The sequence below is a fragment of the Telmatherina bonti genome (genome assembly GCF_933228915.1).
Source record: "Telmatherina bonti genome assembly, chromosome: 21".
NCBI classification, from domain to species: domain Eukaryota; kingdom Metazoa; phylum Chordata; class Actinopteri; order Atheriniformes; family Telmatherinidae; genus Telmatherina; species Telmatherina bonti.
Window position 1 is genome coordinate 24547384 of NC_136630.1, and position 18307 is coordinate 24565690.

At 38.6% G+C, this 18307-nt stretch overlaps 1 protein-coding gene across 1 annotated transcript in view; it reads left to right on the forward strand.

Annotated features, from left to right (window-relative positions):
• cacna1g (calcium channel, voltage-dependent, T type, alpha 1G subunit) overlaps positions 1-18307 on the forward strand; it is a gene marked incomplete at both ends in the record, with an annotated part of 337957 nt that overhangs the window by 139387 nt on the left and 180263 nt on the right. Inside the window, one exon of the mRNA XM_079261395.1 lies at positions 16852-16985. Coding sequence (XP_079117521.1) covers positions 16852-16985 — 134 coding nt within the window. The remainder of the gene's footprint in view (positions 1-16851; positions 16986-18307) is intronic.

The window sequence follows — 18307 nt, forward strand, 5'->3', positions numbered from 1 at the left end:
GACATGTAGTCCTACAGAGATTTTCAGGAAATTAAATGTTAAAACAGTGCCATCTCTTTGGCTGTTCTATGAAGAAAGTCTTTTCAAAGGCAGATGGAGCCAGAAACTAAACCACCAATCTTCCACTTTGAAGACAGTCCACTGTATCAGAGCCTCCCCAACCTTTATGTATAATTCTAATGCCAAAAAGCACATTAGAATAAAAAGAAAGAAAGAAAGAAAAGGCATGACTGTTCTGTTTTTCAGTACTTCAATCTCTCTCTTAACAATTTATCCCTTTTGGCAAACAGGCCTTGGGTGAAGTGTTTGATATAGAAGACAGCACATCAGAGAGCACTCCAGCTCACAGTGAAGAAGCTCAAGCATAAGTGCTGATTTGGCCGATGGAGTAGTTTCAAAGAAATGCCAAACTTTTACTCTCTTGGTAGGAGCTTTAATGTTAAGGTTTGTGTCTTACTTTTCCCCAAAGAAGGACAGATTTCAAAGAAGCGCATTCTTGTCTGAACAGCACGGAGCTGTTCACACCCCAACCTCTCAAAGCACCGACTGTACAATGTGATGTCTGTGGAAAGCGAATAAAATTGTTACCAATGCTAGTCGAAGACTGGATTACAATGAGAAATTTGCAGTCAGGAAGAAAGAGGGAGAGGTAGCGCAGGCTTTTGAGTCAGGAACGATTACAGGAGTTTGAAGGCCTATGTGGAAACACACATCTAACACGTTAGCATGGCGTGCGCCTTTTAAGGTAAGCAAACGTCAGACTGTGAATGAGTGTTTGAGCAGCAGGCGGCTGTGAATGGTGGTGATTGAGCTCACAATATTATCTCCTTCCACCTGTGAAGAGTGAATCTCCGCTGAATGGCAGAATACAGTCAGCCCGCCCTATTGTCCTCGCCACATGAGGCATGAGCTGCCTTCATCGGCATGTGTGGCTGTCCGCCTTTCCGCCTGCCTGTCTGCGTACGTTTGCATGTGTGTGTGTGTGCATGACGGCACCTGACCCCAGCGATAATGGCATTCAAGACTTGTGACGGGCAAAATTAGCATACATAGTGGCTTGGAATTATTTTTGGGAGATGGAGCAGGGAAGTGTTTTCACAGAAGTGATGGTCTCTGTTTTAGTCCCCAAAAAAAGAACAAAAAACAAAACAATCAAAAAATATACCGTCTGTTGACATGGTCTTTAAGAACAGAACAAAACAATGAACAGCAGATGCAGAATTCATTTGGATTGGACTCGACTTCATTATTTGCCTCTAACAGACAGATTGGATGTTGGTTTTAAATAAAAAACTTTTTTGCTTTTTCTTTCAAATAATCCATAAAGCCAGAGCTGAACTGGGATTAAAGAAGGTGAAAGAGTTGGAATTCCTTTACCTTTGCTGTTGTTTTAGAGGTCTGGGCTGCAAGAAATCCTCCCCTGGAGAGCAAATGATGTGCTCACATTGCTGGCAGCTGCAAGTGAAGCATAAATCCAAGGTTCCTTGCGAGCCTTAGCCATGAAAGGTGCTGTGGTAGAGCAGACAAAGGAGACTATCCAAAGAAAGAAAAATATTTAAAGTTACAAAAAATCCAGCAAAGTTCTGCAGCGGATCCAAATGATACGCCATTTGTCACACTGACAAATGCAGGAAAGTTGCAGAGTCTTTGCTCAAAGCTTTAAATGTCACCTGGACATGTTCTGCTTTGAGCCACTATAGCTAGATGATTAGGGTACTTATCAGTGCAATCAAAATATCAGACCTGTTCCAATAAGTTGCAACCCTGTCTTTAAAAAAGGAATCATCTCTCAACTGTTCATGTTTTTAAAGTAACATATGTGGGTCTGTGCATGCATGATGCTAGCTCTTAACTTTTTAAAAACATGGAACCAACATTGATTAGTGAACGATTTCCTGCCATCTTCTCCTGCAGTGTCTGTATGTGCTGTCACTCAAACTCACCAAACTGCATCAAACTAGGTTTGTATAATCAAATTAATACCCAAATTTATGTTATGAAAGGTCTTTAGAATTTATTCAAACAGATTTACAACTTCAGTATTTTAAATTAAATTTGGTTAAAGTGCACGAAAGGGAATGAGTTTGGACATTTGAAATAAACCCCCTGAAAACTTTGATTCACTTTTCTGTTTTACAGCAGCCAGGGTTGCTTCTGACAGAATTTCAACTGATCAATCTTTATCCCGTAAATTAAAATATGTATCAGCCATATATCCAGGGACTGATAAATGAAACACACAGTTATAAATTGTTAAATATATTCAGGCTTTAATGAAAATCCAGGTGGTTATTTATTGGCTTATTGATTTGCATTCACAGACTTCTTGTCATATTTCCCTGCTTTGCCTGCAGCAGTTGTGTTGCTTTTCAAAATCTAAAAAAAATTCTACTTTTTGCCATCAGTCTCCATTAAAATCTCTATCCTAACAAGTGAAAATGTGTGTAAGAGCGCATTCACACAAGCGCTGTTTGATCTGCATTAAACAAACCCTGGTGCACTTCCGTGGCACAGGTCAGTACAGCAGTACAGTTTGTATGGAGTTGTGTGAATGAGGAACTGAAGAAGTGAACTGGGGTTTGCCAGGAAACTGGGGACCTAGGTTCACTTGCAAGGGAACATTGGTGCAGTTTGATAACAGCAGCAGTCTCCAACTTTGGTACTCCAGACCTACCATCGTGTTGGTTTTAGTGTTTACCTGGTACAACACACCTGATTCAAATGACTTCTGAAACAGCCTCCCAATGAGCCACTGACTTGAGTCATGTGTGTTGCAGCAAGGAAAGAATAAAACCTGCAGGATGGTAGTCGTTGAGGACTGGAATTGGTGACCATTGGATTACAGAGTGCAAGCAAGCAGACCGAGGAACAAATGAAAGGAAGTGATGTAGAGCGACGTGCTAGATAACTGGGTGGATCTCCTGCTACTCATACTGGACAACTTCAGGTCAATCTTTCCACTTTCTAATGCTTATCTGAGGTTGGGTTGTCAGGGCAGCCTAGGCTTCCAGGTCCCTGGGCACCTCCTGCAGCTTATCTGAGGGAATTCCCAGGCAATCTCAGGCCATCCGAGAGACGTAGTCCTTCTGTCCTTCCAGTGTATCTCCTGTTTTCTCTATGGCCTTGTGAGATGTACCAAGAACACCTCACCAAAGAGACATCCAGGAGACACACTATCCTGATGTCTTATTCACTTTGTCTGATTAATCTTTATGTGAAGCAAAAGGCACATCTGACAGCTTTGATTAAAAAAGGAATTAGATTTGAACTCCAAGACTGCAGAAATTTGGCAATCACCCATTGTTTCAAGGCTTTAATGATATTTGCAAAAAACAATCTTAGAATCTTATAGCAGAGGATTTCTATCTTTATTCCTGGACAAGCAATGAATCCCTTCCTCTTTTTATTTTTTGTCTCAGTGACTGGTCGTTCTTAGGATGATGCCTCTTATCGAACACTTTGGCATTCCCTGTCAAATAAACCAAGTCCCCTGAACTATCCGGGTGTTAATATGAATGAATGAATGATTCTTTTTTTCTTAATATTTAGAAAAAAGCAAAATGTTAAATCTTTAGATAAGATAAGTGCATGGACCCTTAACTCAAGAGTTTGTAGACCTCCCTTGGCAAATGTTGGAATATTTTTTTTTTGGTGTCTAAAGATTTACCCTGAAGCCACGTGCTGCAATGGTTGGATTATTCAGATTGATGTCTTAGGTTTGTGTATTCTGTATTGGTTCTGTTTTATATATATATATATATATATATATATATATATATATATATATATATATATATATATATATATATATATATATATATATATATATATATATATATTATTTTAACTGTATCAGGCTGTATTCATCCTTATATAGGTTTATAATAGACACTTCATACCCGTTGCTAAAATAGCATGATATAATACTGCCTGTGGTGACACTGCCACCACCGGGCTTTATAGCACGGTGGTGGCAGTGTTGAATCATGAGGAGTGATTGATGTTCATTGGAGATTTTCCAGATTTTCCAACTCTTTTACTGACGTTCCATTCCTCCATTCCTCAATCCACATCAGCTTTAAGCATTCATTTGCCAGAGGTAACTTGTCTTTTTTTGGAGGCAGTGTGAATGTCTAGATCACTATTACTTCTTCATTCCTGAAAGATAAGAGGCAACTTGTGTTTTTGTGCTTTCATTCATTCATTCATTCATTCATTCATTATCCCAACCGCTCAGTCCAGCCGGAAAGTTGGAGCCTATCTCAGCTGTCTTTGGGCGAAAGGCAGGGTACACCCTGGACAGCTTGCCAGTCCATTGCAGGGCCTTTTTGTGCTCTTTTCCTTTGAAAAACAGATAACACCCAAAACTACAGTAAGTCCTGACTGAAACAAGTTTTTACATACATCTCAAAGGTTGTCAGAAAACCACCCTATTTACTTGATAACCAGCATCATAGTACCGCTTTGTGAGCTCTCCATTGTCAGGGTTTGTTAGTGTGCTGACCTATCACATGCAGGAGGTTGCATCCTTTAGTGTCATACTGCATCTAATAACAGCTTTGAAACTTGAGTGTGGAGTCATTAGGGGGCATTTTAAGTGCTCTCAACATCAGTGATTAAGTGCACTTAGAACATAAAGGTTGCATCCAAGAGGGTGTGTGGTGTTCACACTGATTCTGATAACACAAATCTCAGCAGGCTGATGTCTGGTTGTGTGTGTCTGACTGACACGTGTGCTTGCTCTTCTTCTCAGGGAATGTGAGAAGTAACATTGGTGTTCACACAAAACACACACAAAGACAAAGAAGCAGGACAGCGTGCCGAGTTGGACTACGGTGACATGGAGGGGGAGAAACAAGTCGGATTGTTTTATGTCTGTCTGTATAGCAACACTGTATGTGTGTGCATAGCCGGCACATGAAAAATGATGCATTCAGTGCACCCGGAAATGGACTGGACGATTATTCACATTTACTTTCACTCCATGTACGCGGTGAGATACAGTAGGAGACATAATCACAGTAATAAGGGAGTGATAGGACTCCCCCCGTGAGAAAGAAGGAGGCAAGATAAGAGGGAGGCAAAGATGAGAGGGATGGGAATCTGAGAAAGAAGAAGACTGCCAGGAGCTTACACACAGTGCAGCAGGATCCCAACCAGATGTTTGTGAAGGGGGACGGGAATGGAAGAGCAGATAGGGAAAACAGAAGGTTATGAGATGAGATTGCACAGCATGATTACTTGGATGGAGAAGATTAAAACTAAAGTGACTGTGTTTATCTTCAGTTTTTTTTCCCCTTAATGTGGAGGCCTGTCGTTCATATAACTGCTCATTAAGCTTATAATAACATACTGTAAATGTGTCATCTACTGTCATGTAAAAAACAAAGTAATCCTTTTAAAAGCAGACATCCCTCAGTCCATGAACAAGGGGCTACAATATGCGTTTTTAATGCCTTTTGTTAGTCAATCATTAAGTACTTTAATGAATAATCTCTTATATGTGTTTTATTACGAGTCTTTTAAAGTGGTTGACATAAAAAAAAAAACACGGTCTGGTAAGTCTTTAAATGGCCTGTCTGGTGCACAGGAAGGGAAAACCTTTTACAAATCTGGCAACAGCAAGGATGACATGTTTGGAGGAAAAAATAGACGAGTGTTACCTGCCGCCTACACTGACATAAAATGACAAAGACTTCATAGCTCAGCCAACACTCTGACTTTAGCTAATGATGTATTGCAAATGTGCGACGACTGCATCATAGCAAAACAGCAACACTGAAAAGTTGGCTTCTTTAAGCAGCTTTTTGGGCTATGAAATACCCATTAAGTAGTTTTAGTTTGCTCGAGAATATTGCACAGTCATTCATTGTACCTGATTCTCTTCTTTCTTTTACTTCAGCAGATTTCTTTGCAGATCCACCCGCTGCAGTTTCCAATCCTTTTTCCCTATCTCATCAAAACCTCTTTCACAGACATTTGTTGGCCTTTTCACAGTTAGGTTGCTGATCTTTTTAAAGTAGAACATCCCCCTTAGAAGCAGTACACAACTTGGAAAAAAAAAAAAAAAAAAGTAAATGAAAAACAAATATTGTAAATGTGCTTGTGTATAACAGTAATTATGAGCCTGCAAAACATAAACGCCTGTGTTTGCAACATTAGCTAATGTTAGCTAACATTGTTTTTAAAGTTACTGCAAAGTTGTACACCCATCAGAGCATCATAAAAACAGAGATACTTCCTTACTATGGGGATATTAAATAGTGCCAAGAACAGGATCTAATCCCCAAAGATCAGCTGGAAGGGTGTTTGTTATGTCACACACTTTACAACCCAGAGAGCTATGTTTTATGCTGATCGTAAAATGAAGCGAGAAAAGGAGGGAAGATAAGAGCAGAATGAAAGACAAACTAATACATAAAAAAACAGGAACTTACAGTAAGGTTTTCTTCTCTGTTGGATTGTAAATCAGCACTCCATCACTGTTGGACTCTTGACTTGAACACTGATGTCTTGGCAGTCTAACGCGGAACAATACAGCAGATGGAACTGTACATATTGTGTACATGTAGTGGATGGCTGTTACATCCCAGTCCAGCAGCCACCAAAGAAAAAAAAATAGGGGTCTGGGCCTCAAAAAACATTTTCCAGAGGCCTACACAGCAATAACAGGTGCAGCCGTTTAAAGGCGACATATTATATATAGTTAATTTTCTGAAGGTCACAGTCACATGTGTTGCCATATCCTGTGTATGAAGCCCAAAAGTCAGAAAGTTCAGTCACTTTACCTCCTCCTGTTTTTAGCAAGTGCTTAGACAGTTGAGTGTAGGATCTTTCCCTTTGTTACCTACAAGAAGAGAACTAACAAATTCCTTTGGTAGAGGATGCTGCCATTGACTCGCCCTCTAAACCCCCAATCGGGCACCAGCAGAAGTCACATCCTCTCCCCAAAAGGGGTTATGGAGTGGGCGTGGACAGACACCAATCAGGCATATTTAAAAGTTCAGACAAAGAAACTGTGTTAAGGATGGATATTGATGACCAAGGCTGAATTTGGGTTTATACACTTTAAAAACAATTTTTGGGACCAATTTCAAATGAAATTGTTGAAAAAACCACATTATATGGCACCCTTAAGCATCATCTCATCATGCTGGAGGCCTGGAAGAGCAGAGGAAGGAACTGGAGCTGGAGAATGAGAAACTGAGAAAGGTTTTGGAAAAGGAGCTGGAAAGGAGAAGCTTTTGGAGACTTAAACCTCTTATAGCTTTGGGGGAGAGATACCATTCATTTCTTTACTTTTTTTCAAGAATAAAACTAATTCGAACCTGAAAACATGCAGTCTAATATGGACAAATGGTAATGAACCATTTGTGTAGGTGAACTCTTGCTCTGTTTGCTCTGTTTACACAATCCCTCTCTCTAAAATGAAGATGGTCATGTTTGTTTTTGAAGATGCACCACTGAGACCTCATGCGTTCTCCGACACGTGCAGCCAAGCAGGAACATTATCTGTTAGCTCGTTGGGGTCAGAAGAACCATGTAACCAGTTTGTTAAACCTGTACGAGAAAAATATAAACGATGGTTAATACTACAAATAAGACCATGTAACTGCTAGAAGAACAAAAAACCAAACTGTCACAGAAGTGTTTTAATGCAGAATTTCTTTAGCCTGGATTAAAAAGAAGACTGTAGTTATACGATTGCTGAAATTGGTTCCAACTTCCTGTGGCCATGAATTTGAACAAGTAGTTAAGAAAATGGATGGATGGCCGCATCCATGTAACCAGTGGCTCCATCCATCCATCCATCCATTTTTTTACCTGCTTGTTTTCATTAATGGTTGTGGAACAACCGGAGCCTATCCCAGCAATCAGTGGGAGAGACAGGTCCCAAGTTCTCAGCATTTTCACATTAGAAATTATTCCAGACTCCCAAGTAGTTCCCAGTAAAGTCACATTTTTATTCAGCTGCAGCAAATTGCCAAAGCCAAACCTTATCATCCTCCAAAAGGCCTGGTTAAACTTGTTCAAGCCTTCATCACCTTTAGATTGGACTATCTCAGTTCTATATTCCTTGGTTTTGAACACTTATCTTTCTATTACCTGCAGTTAGTCCAGAATGCTACTGCCAGTCTTATAACCACTTAAATCGGCTATAAGCGGAAATGCTTCATTTATAGACTAAAGGAAAGACTACAGGTGTAATTTTGTGTAGATTAAAGAATGACATCATGCACTGTCACTTTCTCCTTCCTCTCTGAGCTCTCTGCCTCCTCCTTAGAGCGATGGGATATTTCCAGACTGGACCATAATCATTCCTAACATTTTGCTGTCTGGGATACCTGATGAAGGGCGCAACTTGAAGACTCAATTTTGATCAGTCAGTCATTTTCTGAACCGCTTAGTCCACTTAAGCTGGAGCCTATTCCAGCAATCATTGGGCGAGAGGCAGAGTACACATGGATAGGTCACCAGTCCATCACAGGGCCAACTGAGAAACCATTAAGCCAGTAAACATTAAACCTCACATGCATGTCTATGAACGATTCTGGATTCAAGCCTCATAAAATAAATCAAACAGATTCCAAAGTTTTGCAACCACATTTCCATGAATCATGTATATTTTGCAGGGTTTATCTGAGCTGGGATTTATCTAGATGTAACGCATTCACTTATGTTTTTACCCCATACTGTAAAAATGTTTCTGGCAATGTATCTAAAAACTTTTGCAAAGGAGTTAACTTAGTCTATCCATCTGACTATAGAGTGTATTCTACTGCAGTGGATGGCAGAGATTGGCGTGTGTGAGCAGTGAGCTGTTCAGAACAAGTCACTGATGTCAGTTCTCTCTGAGGTAGGCTTGTGTGTGTGTTAGTCTCCTCTGCTTTCCTACATGGACAACCAGCCAGCTAACCACTGTGAGAATGGACACAAAGAGTGACACAGACTTTTATTAGAGAACATTTTTTTTAGAGAACAGCCTTAAGGGTTTCCATCTTGGCCTGTGATAGATGTGGTGTCCACACAGCTGTTGTAGTATGTTTGGACACCAAATCGGATCAACAGGGTCTCGTGACACGTGTCATGGTTCGCTAATGTCCGATATGAGAATCAATACCTTGAGTCCAGAGCCAGTATTACCATGTGCTGCTGCAGCAATGGGATCATTTCCAGCCAGCATGTCCTGTTGACTTGCATGAATTCAAATTCCCAGCTGTGTGAAGAGAAACAGTGTGTCTATATGCTCATTTGGAATAAATGGACAAAAAAAAGGTTGATATCTGAGGGCTCAGCCCCACAGCTTACATCATGAATGAGCTTATCTGCAGTGTGTGACACATTAAATAAAAATTCCCCACCACCCTTATAGGCAATGCAGACTTTAGTTGATGCAAAATAGATGAGTAACTACTGCTCAGCAGAGACAAGTGAAATGGCTCCTTTATGAAATAAAATAGAATGGAAAAAAGATGGAGCATTAGAGGAGGAAGGATTGCACTCATTTAGGGCTCAGCATGGTGAAAAACATCTCTGATATTCTCCGTTTTACACAACACTCATTTTCTCTGCTTCTTGAGTTGTAACATCTGTCAATACTTGGGCCTTTTTCTTTCAAAACAGGCTGATGCTGCTCTGGAATCTATCATGCATGCTTTGCAAAGCAGTATTTTTGGGAGCTGACTTTTCAAAAAAGTCAGTGTTATTTGTTCAGCCCTTACACATATATGTGAGTTTTTGTACCTACAATTCAGACCGCAGATGGTAGAATTGTGTAATTCTATTAAAATGCCCATTTAGTTTGATTGGAGTCTTTAATGATGATGAGTTTGCATGAAGACTGCCAAATCAAATTCAATAAAACTTTGAGGATAATTGGAGTATGGGCAAAGAAAAGAAGGGGAAAAAAAGCTTTTCAAGATTTCTAGGCCTTAGTTGTCATGTTTTTGCCACCCTGATCTCCTGGCGCTCATCATTGGTAACTCGATCCACCTGCTGGCTTCCTAATTGCCTCTGCTACCTCATTCAGTTCACCTGGTTTCCTTTTCTCTCACTGCCTACTTAAGCTCCCTCCAATCCCTCCTTCTCTGCCAGATAATAATCAGACCTATGTCTAGTTTTGTTCCAGCGTTCTACGGATTGATCCTCAGTTGCCGACCTTCTGCTTTATGCCCCTGGATTACCCACCTTGCCTTGCCCTCGACGGATACCGCTACCTTTCGGATCTTCTGGTTACCGACCCTGCCTGTCTTTGGATCTCTGAGCCTTGTCGTTGCCTGGACGAGTATTTTGCCATCCTGTTTACCTCCCAGCTGTTGCCTGGTTTCTTCTGCAGACCATTCCCCCGGACTGATCTTCTGTTCATACTCCTCCACCAATAAACTGGTCATTTGTCCAGAACTCCCTGTGTGTGGCTGTATTAAGGATCCTCAGGGTAACTCATTACACTTAGTGGTGGGTGTCCTCATTGGGTTCTCATGTGTCCTTTCTAAATTAAATTTGAAGGAAAATATCTGACCTGAATTAAACATTATCTTGATGTAATAATCCTCACTGAGGAATCAGACTGTTGAACTGTTGAAATTCCCAAAAAAAAACAAATGTAGAAAAGCTCCAAAGCTGCTTCACCGCACCAGTGCAATAGGTTAACTAGTGGGAAAAACCTTCTTAATGCAAAACATGGTGGAGGTGCTATCATCTTCTGGATTGGAAAGCTAATTATAACCCTTAAACTTCTGCTAGATCACCGGCACCGCTATAGCTTTTATTATGAACAACTTTGCAGGAACAGTATGTACCTCTGTGGGGTACATAGTGATGGGTAGTTTAACCTTTAGGCCAGGGGTTGGGATTTTCCCTACTGCAACACACCTGCCTCAGATTAGTGAGCCATTGTGCAGCACTTTGGCTGTTAGAACCATTTATTGTTACACTGAAAACTGGCAGGACAGCAGCCCCCAAGGACCAACCTTACACAGCCCTGCTCTATATGATAAATCCACAATGTGTGATCCATGATAACACAATTATATATTGCATTTTTCTCAAAAGAATAATGCTTTCAAGACTATGTTGCTAAGTATTACGACACTGTCTAGCCCTGCATTCAAACTACTATACAGTTACCAGATTAGAAGCATCCAGGGCTCAGCTCTGTGCATATAGGAAATGCCACACCGTCAGTGTCGTAGAAGAGAGAGAGCCTACTTGCGGTCCCAATCACTGCTGTGGTGGTTATGGAAGAGGGCTAAGGCAATCTCCACCTTTGACGTCTGTTCCAGGCCTTCTCCTGCTACACCTGGATGGCATTTACCATTTTGATTACCAACCACACCTTACCCCACCCACCACAGTATGACAGCCAACATGGCCTGGGTGGTGCCATGACACTAAGAGACCTTTATTTAGACCAAAAATATGATGGAGCCATTTCCTATTTAACTTTTCATCAATTACATCACTTACATTAATTCAAATGTCCAATTAAGAACTGCCAAAGATCAATGAGAGACAAGAATGTCATATGTTTAAAAAAAAAAAAAGAACAGAAATAATGTCTCCTCTATGGCTGAAATGTATGGTGATGCCAAAAAACGAGTTGAGCTCTAGTTGGGATTTTGAGGACAGCAGGTAAATAATAGCATAAATAACTGTAAATGTGGAATAGTGTAGATACATAAATAGTTTCTAGGGAGACTTGAGGAGATGAGATGCAAATGAGAAAAGGCAGTCAGTGCTGATCTGTGTGTTTTTTCTACAAAGTAGTACTTCGCTTCTTTTGGCCAACCTTCATGGCACTATATCTATTGGTACGTTCATTTTACATCAGTTTTGCCGCGTAACTTGACAACAGAGGCTGTAAAAATACTATCTGGCTGTTGACTGTATATAAAAGGTTTTACTTACATTTTCACTTGGTTAAGGTGAATTTCTCATCTTTTTGCAGTTGCACATAAGATACACCATCTGGATACAAAGTAAAGAAAAATCTTGACATTTCAATTGAGCAGAACCCGTTAAAAAGCTAGAACAAGATTTACAGGGTGCTACTTTTGTTTTGGCTGCCACTACTTGGTAGTCAACAGTTTGGTACATATAGGTTTAGTCCTGAATTTGATTCATGTTTGGCATCTTGTTATATTTACTTTGTCATTTTATTGCTTTCTTGACATTAATCTCAGTCAGAAAACTCACATAAATTCTTTAAAAAAAAAAGTCTGACGAAGAATTGGCCTTCATCCCATCGCTTATTTTTTTATATGTGATGTTCAGGCACATCCAATGAACTCTAGGGCTGGGTTGGCAGACAGCTTCAAATTGCCCCGGACACACAAATGATCATTTAAATGTGCCTATTTAATCGAACAAAATCAAGATTGCAAGACATCATTAAAAACTTGCAAAGCTAGCTAAATTTTCAAGACTATTTAGTGTGGTGAAGGCAATGTTGTGATCTTTCTTTTTACTTGTATGATTTTATATGGGGTAAAGGACAACACATGCAGCGCAGGACTGTGCTTACGGCCTCGACTGTACAGTGCGGGGCTGAGTTGTGCAGCGTCTCTGCCTGGCCAGGAGGAGGTGGTGTAGAGTAATTTTTTATTGAACTATGAAAAGCTCTAAATACCATCATTTTCAAAATGATAGGTACTACAGGCTGTAGGATTTTTATAATCTAAAAGATTATATTAAAGGTAATACTTATAAAAGAAAGTGAACAGTATATAACGGTATATTACATTTATTTCTTTCTGCCTTGGGTAGGCACTGTCTACCCTGACTGCACACAACTTTTGATTTTAGCATAGTGTGATGATAGAGAGACAGGAGAAATCATGTTTTTAACATGAAGCAACATGGAAAGCAGGCAGGCATCGTGTTGCTTGACAGCAGCAGAACGTATGAGGCAAAGACAAGGAAAGGATGTGTGCAGTTTAGATACACTGTAAAAAAATGATAATGTTCCAGCAGTGGTGGTGCCAGAAAAGAAAGGTGAAAAAAACTAATTGTATTATATAGACAAACAAAGTTCTTACCTTTACTTTTATATGGACTCTTTTATTTTATTTCAGTTTTTAATGTTTACTGAAAGATGTTAGCAGAAATAATGACATTTAAAGCATCCACTGCAAAAATACAAAAAAATGAGTCGAAACATGACAAAATTTTATTATCCAGAAATATGGTAGATTTTTGGATTTGGTAAAAATGCAATTTAATAAAATCCTATATATTTGTGGAAGAAATATTCTATTTAAAATAAAAATGTTTGAACGGGTTGGAAAATTTTTCTTTTTCTTTCAGTCTAGTTACACAAAGTGCAGAAGAATGCCTGGTAACTCTGTACAGATGAAGCAGTCGGGGATTCAGGGCTGGATCCCAATTTAGTTACTGGTTATGTTGGTTACAGAGTTGCATACATAGTTGTACCTTACCATGGCCATTTACCATTTGCAAAATGACACAGCCTACTTAGCCATACCATTGTGCTCCAGCCCACTTGTTGCCTAGCAACTGAAGATGTGACAGCTGTCAGAAATAATAATCAAGGCATTCTGATTAGTCCCAGGATTTTCCTCAGTTGAAGTTATATTTTGGAACAAAAATGGAACCAGAAATCTTACTTTTCCATCTCATTTACTTGTTGATTGAATTGAAAACATTGTTTTCTAACCAGTAGACACTTCATCCGTCACTTAAAAAATCCCCCCCCCCCAAAAAAAAAGACTAGATTTCAGCGTAATGGCTTTGCAACATTTCTACTCAAGTGAGGTAAACAAACATGTGGTAAATAAAATGCAGCTTCTCTTTGGCATTCGACATCTGCTCATTCACCACCATGATGGCAAAAAAGTAAATTCTGGGAGAAGCGAGGCCACCACCAGTAGTGTCCTCTGCACACCAAATGAAGTGTGGGTTTGTTGGGTGGATTCAGAAGTTCCTTCCAAATGAGACAGTACTGGGCACACCGCTGTGATGCATGTAGCTGACAAACCAGCACTCTGAAGCATGCAGACACAGCTTTTTTCAGTTATCTTATTGGCATTTCCACATATGGAGGAAAATATAGAAAAAGGGTGTTTTAACCACCTAGATTGGAGTCATTAGTTCAATATTAAATATTTAATTTCCTTTTTGTCATATATTAATTCATCAATTTAATTATTTACACACATTTCCCTGCAGCATTTGTATTTATTCCATACCAAACTTCCATTGTACAGTACCTATTGTGTGAAAATATGAAGTGTAATTATATTTCTTACTGGATCCAGTTGCACACTGATGCAAAACATCCACCTAATATTGTCATGAGACATCTGTTCTGGCCAATGTGAAGAAAGAGAGAATTTTTTTCCAGCATTCCAACCAGTCAGATTAAATTTAGATCAAACACTGAACACCATGTTTTTATTTTCTTTGACACTTTCTTTTGGGAGCTGAAGCTCCACTGAACAATGTGCTCCAAGGCTCTTCTGTCTCTATGGAGTAAATGGGGATATATGCTGAAAATGTGGAGTGTTTGGTCAGTTTGAGGGAGTCAGCTTCAGCAGGTGTTTGCACAACAGTTCATCTGACAGGCTGTAAGCCCTACAAGCAGCATCACAGCCCCATGTGTTGCCTTGTTCAGGTTTTTCATCAGTTTTTATATAAAATCTCTTTAAAGCTCAGAATAAGGAAGAATTTTGATTTGTAAACACACTGTTGCAGGCATACGTTCCTGTTTGAACTTCGACGTTTAACTTGCAGTGAACTTTGCAGCAGTGAGAAGCTAGCTTCTCCCCAAGCTAACGGGATTTGATATATTTATACATCTGTGTTTCTGTTGGAGTGACTCATCTATCAGTGGGTGTCCTGGGCCTTAATCTCCTTCCAGATTTTTCCTTCTCTTTTGGTTTTTACTTTGAGCTTTATTCCTCCTTCCCTCATTTCAAATTCCTCCACCTCTGCCTTTTTAAATTCATCATTGATTTTCATAATTCAAGAATGAAGAATTTCCTTTTATGCTATTTCTTTCCTCAGTCTTACTTTTTTTTTCATGTCTTCAGTCTGGTCTGATTCAGATTTGGGGGGACTCAGGACTCAGCCAGACAACCAAAGAGACAGTAATGAGGAAAGAAACGTTGAGTAATGCAATGAACAGTTTGTCCCAGGTTATTATATTTCATACTCTTGACAAGCCGTTTATAGCTAGAGTGTCTATTAAGACAGTAAAGCAGAAACACCATCATTAGGTTTTTAGAACCCTATGGGCGTCATACATCTGGCTTGCAAAAGACCTCTTGAAATAAAAACTAATTCTTTGCAGCTGGAAGGAACATGTTTTCTTATTTCTCTTTCCCAATCCACAATTTCTGACCTCACGATGACAGGGCACAGAGAAAAGAGGATTCTGCAACAGAAATAAACAAAATCCCATTTCTGTCAATGGCTTCTGGTGGAATTTTCATTGCATACCAATAACATGTCTTTTGGGGATGTTGAATAGGAAAAAAAATTCCTGCAAATTAATGCAAAGTAAGTTTTATGTTGCTATCAACCGGTTAGAATTTAAATACATTTTGTATCCCAGTGTCCTAAGGTTATTAGCATGTTAGCTCTGAGGGGCCCCATTTCCATGTTATTATCACAGTGTAATGTTACTTTTGGTTAAACCGAATGTTTTAAGCCTGGAGTCTGGCATACTGTCTATGCCATATTGATTTTTACGGACATGCAACATATTTAGCAAATTGCAGAACTGGAAGGGTTCTTTCACAGTTAACTGCATCGTTTTGACTAAGAAACTATCCTTAAGAAGAGCTAGATTTGACAAATAAAATATTGGTGTAAAGGAACCAGAGATTTTTTGACAATAGCCAGTGGTGGAAGCTTTCTGCCATCTCCAACCAGTTAGAATTTAGATTATAATATGAATCGATAGTACGTTTGCAGTAATAGCAGTAATATAATGTACTTTTTTGGCATGTTAGTTGTTAGCATTGCCATGCTAATGGCATCTAACCTTTGTTTTTTGTATTATTTTGAATTGTGTAGCGAGACAAACACAACCACCATCATATCAATTAATTATTTTGATAAACAAATATTGAAACCTGAAATTTGGCATTTTTCTCATTGCTGGGTCATTCTTTATTGTCTCATATGGAAATTGGAAACATTGAGACAACTTAATTGTTTAGGAACAAAAAGATGAGCTTTCATACTTATTTATAATATATATATATATATATATATATATATATATATATATATATATATATATATATATATATATATATATATATATATATATATATATATAAGGTTATATATATATATATATATATATATATATAACCTTATATATATATATATATATATATATATATATATATATATAAGATTATATATATATATATATATATATATATATATATATATATATATATATATATATATATATATATATATATATATAATCTAAGTTGATTTTTTTAAAAAAATAAATAAAAACAAAGTAAAAGAAATTTAATGTGAGTTTATTGGAATAAACTCAATCATGGATATTTGTACATCTGTTTATATGTTTAACTGCTTAAAAATGTCCAGTTTCCATTGCTGCACACCTTAGACATTGTTTATTTTCTTTTACAAAACTTTTGTGAGAGAAAGAAAAATAAAAACAAGACAAAATATATCTCATGTAATCCCAGTTTCAGTATTTCTAAGGTTCTTCTGAATCCTCTGTGAGTATTTCCGTAAATGTTGCATCTCTAACTTAATTCTCAGCAGATTGTTTACCACATTTTGCCGTCTCCTATAATTTACATCATACCCCTCTCTGTATTTTATCTTCGTGTTTTGCAGGACTTTGATGACTTCATCTTTGCATTCTTTGCCATTGAGATGGTGATCAAGATGGTGGCCCTGGGGATTTTTGGCAAGAAGTGTTACCTTGGAGACACGTGGAACCGCTTGGACTTCTTCATAGTATTGGCTGGGTGAGTTACGAAAGTACCAGACAGGAACACACAGGTGGCCAACCATAACAGTGCATAAACAAACTGGAAGCTTGCAGAATAGTTGCAGATATACAGTACAAACAGACACAGTCGCCATGGAAACCAACCAGTATTTTGGAAAGGCTCAAATCCAGGCAGGGAAGCATGTACCTGTGAGTATAAGGAGAACACTTGTGGTTATCTTTTTTTACTTTTTGTACTTCTAATCTATTTTCAGATTGAATAATAAATAAATATTCAAGTTCAGTCAGGATATATAGCAATAAAGTACATTATATGTTGTTTAAACGCTCATATATGAATACTGAAGTGCGCTATAGATGTGTGGAGCATATTAATACACTACACGTAAAAACTCGGTGACGCAGCATTGCAGAGACACGCTGTCTTTTGATTAAACATGTTAGAGAACTTGGCCTGCTGGTTTCAGTCTGACATTTTCATCACACTACATCCCCCGCTGATTTTTAATGCCATCCTTCTGCCACAGCTTCTGTTGTCCATCAGTAGGAAGAGGACACATTTCCTTCTGCGTGTTTGCGTGTGCGTGTGTGTTTGTGTCTCTGCATAAATGTCCTTCATGAGCAGTTATTAGGTAAGTTTCATTTACTGTTTTTTTTTCATTTGTGTGTTATAACACACTTGTATATTCAGACCAGTCTGACAAAAAAAAAAGTGTCAAGAAAGTGTTTTGAATGATAACATGATGCTGCAGAATTGTGAGGATGTTTGGTTTAAATTAATATTTTCTATATAAAGGGAAATGTTCAGTTGGCATCATATGAACATGTAAACTTGTTCTTGTAAAAAAAAAAAAAAAAAGAAAAAAAAGGAACTTTTGGGAACTAGTGGCCTTTACTTGATAGTAGCTCGACAAGAAAAAGAGGGTCAAAGAGAGTGGGAAATTATATGGAACACAGCGCTCCAGGCTGGGTTTTTAACCAGTTGAGTATGCACACCACTGCTTTTTCATTACTTCTACAAAGGAGGTTGTTTTTATTTGTTGGCAAACAGATAACAGCCATTTTTTTTTGTGATTTTTTTAAAATAAGATTTGATCTTGGTTCACGCTGCATGGTGGCATGGCGTTTAGCACTGTGGCCTCACAGCAAGAAGGTTGCTGGTTTTATCCTTGGCCACCATGCAAATACATGCATGTTAGGTGGATTGGTTGCTCTAGAATTACCCTTAGGAGTGAATGTGAGTGGTTGTTAGGCGAATGAATGAATGAATGATCTTGGTTTGCAGTGGCTCAGGTGGGAAAGCAATGACTAGAAGGTTGGCAGTTCAAATCCCACTCC